The sequence below is a fragment of the Triticum aestivum genome, chromosome 1B (genome assembly GCF_018294505.1).
Source record: "Triticum aestivum cultivar Chinese Spring chromosome 1B, IWGSC CS RefSeq v2.1, whole genome shotgun sequence".
Taxonomy (NCBI): domain Eukaryota; kingdom Viridiplantae; phylum Streptophyta; class Magnoliopsida; order Poales; family Poaceae; genus Triticum; species Triticum aestivum.
Window position 1 is genome coordinate 592,800,419 of NC_057795.1, and position 8,398 is coordinate 592,808,816.

At 48.4% G+C, this 8,398-nt stretch overlaps 1 protein-coding gene across 1 annotated transcript; it reads left to right on the plus strand.

Annotated features, from left to right (window-relative positions):
* The first annotated feature begins 5,135 nt into the window (after window positions 1–5,135).
* On the plus strand, window positions 5,136–6,808 carry LOC123080145 (uncharacterized). Its single transcript, XM_044503036.1, has 4 exons — window positions 5,136–5,282; window positions 5,733–5,900; window positions 5,988–6,143; window positions 6,230–6,808. Exons 1-4 carry the CDS (start codon window positions 5,136–5,138, stop codon window positions 6,806–6,808), a joined length of 1,050 nt encoding a protein of 349 aa, XP_044358971.1.
* The last annotated feature ends 1,590 nt before the right edge of the window (window positions 6,809–8,398 follow it).

The following is an 8,398-nucleotide window of genomic DNA, read 5'->3' on the forward strand; positions in this document are numbered from 1 at the left end:
CAAAAATTCTGTTTTTATCATTTACCTACTCGAGGACGAGCATGAATTAAGCTTGGGGATGCTTGATATGTCTCCAATGTATCTATAATTTTTGATTGTTCCATGCTATTATATTATCTGTTTTTTATGTTTTATATGCATTAATATGCTATTTCATATTATTTTTGGGACTAACCTATTAACTTAGAGCCTAGTGCCAGTTTCTGTTTTTTGCATGTTTTAGAGTTTCGCAGAAAAGGAATACCAAACAGAGTCCAAATGGAATAAAACTTTTGCAATGATATTTCTTGGACCAAAAGCAAACCAGGAGACTTGGAGATGAAGTCGGAGACGCAACGAGGTGGCCACGAGGGTGGAGGGTGCTCCCCCTACCTCGTGGCCCCCTCGGAGCTCTCTTGACCTAACTCTTTCGCACATATATACTCTTATACCCCAAAACCATCAGGGGAGCCACGAAAACACTTTTCCACCACCGCAACCTTCTGTACCCGTGAGATCCCATCTAGGGGCCTTTTCCGGCATTCTGCCAAAGGGGGGATTCGATCATAGAGGGCTTCTAGATCAACACCATTGCCCTTTCCGATGAAGCGTGAGTAGTTTACCACAGACCTACGGGTCCATAGCTAGTAGCTAGATGGCTTCTTCTCTCTCTCTCTTTGATTCTCAATACCATGTTCTCCTCGATGTTCTTGGAGATCTATTTGATGTAATATTCTTTTGCGGTGTGTTTGCCGAGATCTGATGAATTGTGGATTTATGATCAGATTATCTATGAATATTATTTGAGTCCTCTCTGAATTCTTATATTCATGATTTGATACCTTTGCAAGTCTCTTCGAATTATCGGTTTAGTTTGGCCTACTAGATTGGTATTTCTTGCAATGGGAGAAGTGCTTAGCTTTGGGTTCAATCTTGCAGTGTCCTTTCCCAATGACAGTAGGGGCAGCAAGGCACGTATTGTATCGTTGCCATCGAGGATAAAAATATGGGGTTTTCATCATATTGCTTGAGCTAATTCCTCTACATCATGTCATCTTACTCAATACGTTACTCTGTTCTTCATGAACTTAATACTCTAGATGCAGGCAGGAGTCGGTCGATGTGTGGAGTAATAGTAGTAGATGCAGAATCGTTTCGGTCTACTTGACACGAACGTGGTGCCTATGTTCATGATCATTGCCTTAGATATCGTCATAATTATGCGCTCTTCTACCAATTGCTCGGCAGTAATTTGTTCACCCATCGTATTATTTGCTATCTTGAGAGAAGCCACTAGTGAAACCTATGGCCCCCGGTTCTCTTTTCCATCATATAAGTTCTATTTTCCATCATACTAGTTTCCGATCTACTATTTTGCAATCTTTTACTTTCCGATCTATAAAACAAAAATACGACAAATATTTACTTTACTATTTATCTATCTCCATCAGATCTCACTTTTGCAAGTAACAGTGAAGGGATTGACAACCACTTTATCGTGTTGGGTGCAAGTTGTTGATTGTTTGTGCAGGTATTTGGGGACTTCTGCATTGTCTCCTACTGGATTGATACCTTGGTTCTCAAACTGAGGGAAATACTTACTCTACTTTTCTGCATCACCCTTTCCTCTTCAAGGGAAAAACCAACACAGGCTCAAGAGGTAGCAGCAGGCCTCACCGCCCCACCCTATTCCAATCTCTGGCCTGGCCATCCCTCTACGCACCCACAACCCATGTTATTCTGAAGTCACAGCAGCCTCACACCGCAGCCGAACCATTCAATCATCGTACCCCTCTCCGCACGGGCATCCACTGTCGCGTCTTCCCCTGTTTCGCAGCATCCCCTTCCTAGGCCTTATCGTCGCCCACCGCCTTGGTGCTCTCGGGGCGGTGTGATCAATGTGGTCAAGGAACGACTTCCATTGTAAGAGTAATGTACATGGAGAGGCTAACAGTTGTGTCCATGGTCGCAGCAAGGAAGTGCCTCCTTATTATGTACAAAATAATGATTCCTCCACCTGACAGTAGGGGCCCACCGGACTGGCCATCGTATTTTATGCAAAAAATGTTTCCCCCTGACTGTTGGGACCCACTAGCTACATCTTCGCACGCAAGGAAGTGCGTCCATATTACAGGCAAAAAATACGATTATCCCCCTCACAGCTGGGACCCACTAGCTATATCTTCACACGCAAGGAAATGCCTCCTTACCTCCCTAATAGCTGGGACCCACCCGGTCGAACCATATGTAGGGTTGTCTGTCTGGTCACGAACGTGTACGTACATACTGGTCAATCGGTCTGTTTATAGGCTGCAGCGATGAACCGTGGCCGAGTAAGGAAGGTCATGTGTCGTACTAGAGGTGCAGACGTAGCATGTCACGCAGTCCTGTATATATCGTGTACATGTACGTACAGCCAGGGTGCAAGAATGTAAATACGTCCACATACGTACATACGGGCGGGGTCTCCAACGCTTACTCGCGCATACGTACGGCCAGGGCTCGTGTACATGGAGAGGCAGCGAAGAGCAGCGATGGCGTCCTGTTCATCGGTAGCCAACCGGCTGGGTCGGAATGGAGAAACCGCGTCATGTTCATGGGAGGCAACGGAATGCGTTATCTTCATCGGGAGCCGACCGCCTTGGATGGAACAGCCGAAACGAGGCATGGCGTACTGCAGAACGAAGGAAACGGCCTTCTGTTCGACCGCCTACGGTCAAAATGGGATCCTGTTCATTGGGAGGGGTCTAGCGTACCGCAAAACGGAGGAAACAAACTTCTATTCGACCTTCTACGGTCGAAATGGGTTCTATTGATTGGGAGGGGTGTGATGTACTGCAAAACGAAGGAAAGGGACTTCTCTTTGACCTCCTACGGTTGAAATGGGAGTCCTGATCATCAGAAGGGGTGTGGCGTACAACAAAACAGGACTCCACGGGCTACTGTTCATCCACCGTCTACTGCTTCGCTCCAGCCTCCACGGGCTACTGTTCATCCACCGTCGACCTCCTCCAGCCTCCACCAGCGACTGTTCATCCACGACGTCTCCCTCCTGCCTCCACCAGCTACTGTTCATCCACGGGGCTCCTGTCCATCCAGCCTCCACCGGCTACTGTTCAACCAGCCCTCCACGAGTTACTATTCATCCAGCCCTCCACCAGCTATTGTTCAACCAGCCCTCCACGGGGTCCTGTTCATCCACCCCAACCGGCTCGATCAGGTTCCTGTTCATCCAGCGGCAACGGCCTCTACTACCACGGGGTCCTGTTCATCCAACCCCCATCGAGAACTGTTCATCCAACCCCCAACAACGCTCACTGTTCATTAAGAGGCACTAGCTTCGATCGGCTTCAGTTAGCAGCAGTAGCAAAGGAACCAGTCGATCTGGTTCAGTTAGCAGCTAGGGATCAATCGATCGCTCGGGTTCAGTAACGCGTAGTCAGTGCAATCGCTCGGGTTTAGTAGGCAAATGCCTCGCTCGGATTCAGTTAGATTTCAACGCCTCACACCCACACGCGTACGTGTACGAGAAAAACGCGCAATCCCTCCGTGCTCTCGGCCCCGGCCTCCCACCATAACCGGGAACTCCTCGATATTTTCCTCGCCCTCGCTTCTATCATGGGTTCTTTCCATCATGGATGGCCCAAAGAATGTCATGCAGCTGCGTCTCCGGCCCACCAAGAATGAAAAGCCCATTTTCTGTCATGATTTTTTGTCATAAAAGTAGGATCCCACCATATCTATGATGATACCGGGTTTTGTCACAATTATCTCGTAGAAGTGTCATAAGCATGACTGGAAAAAAATTCGTTTGGCCCAAAATGTCACGGATGTGTCTTTTTTTGTAGTGACTCAAGGCGGCGCACCTGCACGCGTACCTCGCCGCCGCAATCGCCGCCCTACCACCATCATGCACCCACGAGCCGGAGCTCCAGGAGGTGGCTTCCGTGGGAGTTGGTCATGGGGAGTAGCGGAAGCTCGTTCGCCCCTCCTTGGAGCTCAAGTGGGGGTTCTCACTCCGAGAAAGAATAAGGCCCACATATCCGGCCAGGATGGCGATGACGACTTGAGCTCGCTCGTGCCCAGAGCGAGCGAGCCGTTGAGATGCTTGCTGGGGGTGGTCCTCCTTGTCTGCATCGGCGAAGCTCGCCATCCTTACTGGTCGACGGTCATATGAGACATGGTCGCGCCCGTGCTTACGGGGGAGGGGGTCATGGGGAGCGGGGGAGGGGGGTCATGGGAGCGGCGAAAGCTCGTCCGCCTCTCCTTGGAGCTACAACAGAGGTTCTCGCGTCAGGACAGAAGTAGGCACATGGTTCCCCGGGGATGACCACGATGACGCAAGGTCGCTCGCGCCCAGAGCGAGCTCGCCGTCAAGATGCTTGCTGCAGGTGGACCTCCATGTCCACGCTGGTGCTCCGTGTTGGCCTGTGATCAGTGCCCTGCCACCGGCCACTATCGTGTGCCGGCACAACCGAGCTCCTGTACGTTGCGTCGAGGGAGAGAGATATGGGAGGAAGAAGGAGAAGGGTGGATGACATGTGGGACCCACGCCTCCTCTTCCACCACAATTGGTCAATATTTTTATTGCATGTAGTTTTCGCCACGTCGACCCGACAAGTGGGCTCAACTTGTCATTTTCGCTATTTGCATGAGCTTATCAGACAATCAGTGCTTTCTGTTATAGGTTAGGCATAGTTTTGATGGTTTTTTGTGCCCTGACAGAAATGTGGTTCCAAGTTATTACTTTAGCCTCAACTATGATGGTTTGGATAAATAACCACTAATCAAAGAAGAATCGACCAGTTGCCGAGTTGTAACACACAGAGCAAGCGAACAAAACCAACCGAAAGAGCCACTGAGCTAGCCACATTCATTCTAACACCACCATGGATGCATGAACCAACCAACTTGCTCCTGACCCCATACGTATGGGTCGACCTAATCTGGACCAAATTGCGTCTGGCACCTGTATCATCGGCAGAAATGGACTGGTTAGGGGATCCCCGTCCTATATGGTGGTGCCATGTTAGAGCATCTCTAGTGGATCATTTATATGGACGTGTATAGAAAATATACACGATGCAAGCTAAAAAACTGCTCCCAGCGACTCGTGTAAAAGGGCGTGTAAACATCCACGCCCAGGCCACGACGGTATGAGGCGTGGGAATAAACACGAGCAAGCCACGCTCGTGAGCTCGCGAAAAGCAGCCTGCTGCTTCGTCTCGCGCCCGCCCGGAGGAAGGAACAGGGGAGCTCACCCCCAGGTCACCGTCGCGTCTCTTCTCCGGCCGCCGCCCAAGGTAACAACTTCTTCCTCTCCGGCCGATCGCATGAGCGGGAGGGCGGGCACGGGAGGCCGCATGCCCTGCAGCTAGATCTGGCGGCGACAGGAGGTCGGCCGCGTGGGGAGGCCGTGCGGGCGGCGGAGTGCGGGATGCGGGCGGTGGAGTGGGGGATGCGGACGACGCTAGCTGCGGGCGGTGTGGTGCGAGATGCGGGCGGCGGGGTGCGGGATGCGGGCGGCGGAGTGCGGGGTGCGGGCGGCGCTAGCTGCGGCTAGGAGGTCGACGGGCTGGGAAGGCTGGAGGCCTGCGGCTTGGGGAGAGGAGTGAGGTCGACGGGCAGGGGAGAGGCAGCAGATCCTTCCTCCATGAAGTTGGTTTCTGAACGACGGGCAGGGGAGAGACATGCAAATGAATTCACTGAATCTTTTCTCTAAATCCCTGAAGCTGTGCATTGGTTGTTTGCAGATGGATGGTGACCAAAGCTTCTTGGACACCATTGGTTTTGGTTACACACAAACACAACCAGATAGTCCAATTGGAGAGCAGGCAACTCCATCAACTCAGCATCGTTCTGCAATAACAGAGAAAGGAAAATCCAACAAAGGCAAAAATTGGTCTAGTGATGAGGACAAGGTTCTCATAGCAGCATGGGCAAATACAAGTTTGGATATTGTTGGGACAGATCAAAACCAAGATGCTTATTGGGATAGAATTTCATAGTACTACAACACACACAAGGAATCATCATGGCCGGAGCGTAATGCTAATGCAATCAATTGTCGTTACACAACGATTAACAAAGAGACCTCCAAATTTTGTGGTTGCCTTGAGCATATTTTAAATAGGCAAGAAAGTGGAAGGACTATAGAAGAAAAGGTATGCACCTTTCTTGTAATTCTATATGTGATGTGCAATATTCTATATGTGTTGTGCTTATTTTAACAACATATTTATATGTGCAGACAAACGATGCACACATTTTGTTCAAGGAAATGGATCTTAAAAAAAAGAAGCCTTTCACACTGATGCATTGCTATGTAGAGTTTTCAAAGTATCCAAAGTGGCAGGCAAGAGAAGTTGAAACTTCTCTTAAGAAACAAAAGAAGACCATTGATGCAAGTCTGGGCACAGCCACCAATGATCCGGCTGATGCATCCTCAGTACGTACTAATGCTACCTCGATACGCACTGATGCTCTTGAACATGAGAAAAGACCTGATGGTGTGAAGAAGGACAAGAGAGGTAAAGCTGATGACAGTGCTTGCAAGTTGTCATTAGAAACTGTGTGGGCAGCAAAGCTAGAGAAGGATGAGATCAAAGAGGCGGCAAGAAATGCTCGCTACGCACAGCAATTGGAAGTGCGAAAAGAGGAGATTGCACTCGAAAAGAATGAGGATGCACGAAACGAGAGGGAGGATGCACGGAGACAGTTTGAATTAGATGAGAGGGTCATGCTCATCGACACAAGTGGTATGGCTGATGTTCAAAAGCAGTTCTACCAAGCTAAGCAGAAGGAGATCCTTGCTCGCGGCGTAGGGTAATGTGAGCTATATGTTGTAGTTGTAAGAACTATTTACTGCTTTCTGCTAGTTGAGGACATGGATTACATCACTCATTGCATAAATATTTTTATTGATAGCTACATTACAAAGACATGGATTACTCGTTTCCAAACTTTTGCCACACATGGTCAATTAGATCAAGTTTAAGATGATCATGTTCATCGAAATTTCTAATCCGGTGAGTCATCTGAATAAAAGAGCTCAGTTCTTCCGCATGAGTACGAGAGACTGTGACTCTTTCTCCCATTGCCTCAAAAGTGCAGCTTTGCCGACCAGTTTGTCGCTCCACTTCAACTATCATATTGTGCATTATGACACAAGCTTTCATGACATCAGTGATTTCTTTATGTTTCCATCCTTTAGCAGGTCCACGAACAATGGCAAAACGGGATTGCAGAACTCCAAAGGCTCGTTCCACATCTTTCCTAGCCCCCTCTTGCTTCTTGGCAAAAAAATTATGCTTTCTGCTAGTTGGAGCTGGTATGCTCTTCACAAATGTTGCCCACCATGGATAGATACCATCTACAAGGTAATACCCCATTGTGTACTGATGGCCATTGATGCTATAATTCACTGGAGGAGTTTGGCCTTCGGCAAGCTTTGTAAAAACAGGAGAACGTTGAAGAACATTTATATCATTCAGAGACCCTGGTAAACCAAAATAAGCATGCCAAATCCAAAGATCTTGTGATGCAACTGCTTCCAAGATCATAGTGGGCTCGCTCACATGGCCTTTAAACATGCCATGCCATTTTTGGGGGCAAGTTTTCCACCCCCAGTGCATGCAATCTATGATCCCTAACATACCGGGAAATCCTCTTTCCTCCCCTATTGCAAGTAACCTAGCAATGTCTTCTTCATTTGGAGATCTCAGGTACTTTTCCCCGAAAACTTCACAAACTTTGATCACAAATTTCTTGCAAGACTCTAAATTAGTAGACTCAGCGGACCGGATGAACTCATCAACACCATCACACTAGTAGAAAAAAGGGCAAATCTGACACACATTAATGCCGTTTTGATTTTGAGCCGGCACTAATGTGTCTAGTAGTGCCGGTTCCAACGGCTAGCTGGCCGTTCTCATTACCGGTTCGTGGCTAACCTTTAGCACCGGTTCGTGCCACGAACCGGTGCTAAAGAGAGTGGTGTCAGGGTGTTGTCAGTCTGGGGGCCGTCCAGCACCTTTAGTACCGGTTCGTGGCATGAACCGGTACTAAAGGTCAACGTACATAAACCCTTCGTCCACCCGAGCTACTCTGTTCTTCCCCTTTCCCCTCACTTCCTCTGTTCTTCCCCTCTCTTCCTCGAGCTCCTCACAAATTTTGCCCAAAATTTGTCAAGATTTGAAGGCCCCCATCCATTCAAATGATCACAAAGGTTAGCAACTTTGTCCTTTCAACTCTATTGCTAGATTAGCTCTTGCAATGCTTTGTATAGTGATTAATTTGGGAGGAATTATATTTGCTAGTATTTTATTTATATGCAATTTGAGATAAAAAAATAACACTTAGTTTGCATATGTAGGTGTGGTTTACTTAGTGCCTTCTAAATCTCCGTCGTAACCACCGT

Excerpts from the sequence above, each read along its gene's own strand:
- LOC123080145 (XM_044503036.1), top strand. The coding sequence starts at position 5,136 with ATGAGGCGTGGGAATAAACACGAGCAAGCCACGCTCGTGAGCTCGCGA. Across the intron at positions 5,901-5,987 it reads GGTCTAGTGATGAGGACAAG|TACTACAACACACACAAGGA; the intron begins GTTCTCATAGCA and ends AGAATTTCATAG. Across the intron at positions 6,144-6,229 it reads GAAGGACTATAGAAGAAAAG|ACAAACGATGCACACATTTT; the intron begins GTATGCACCTTT and ends TTATATGTGCAG.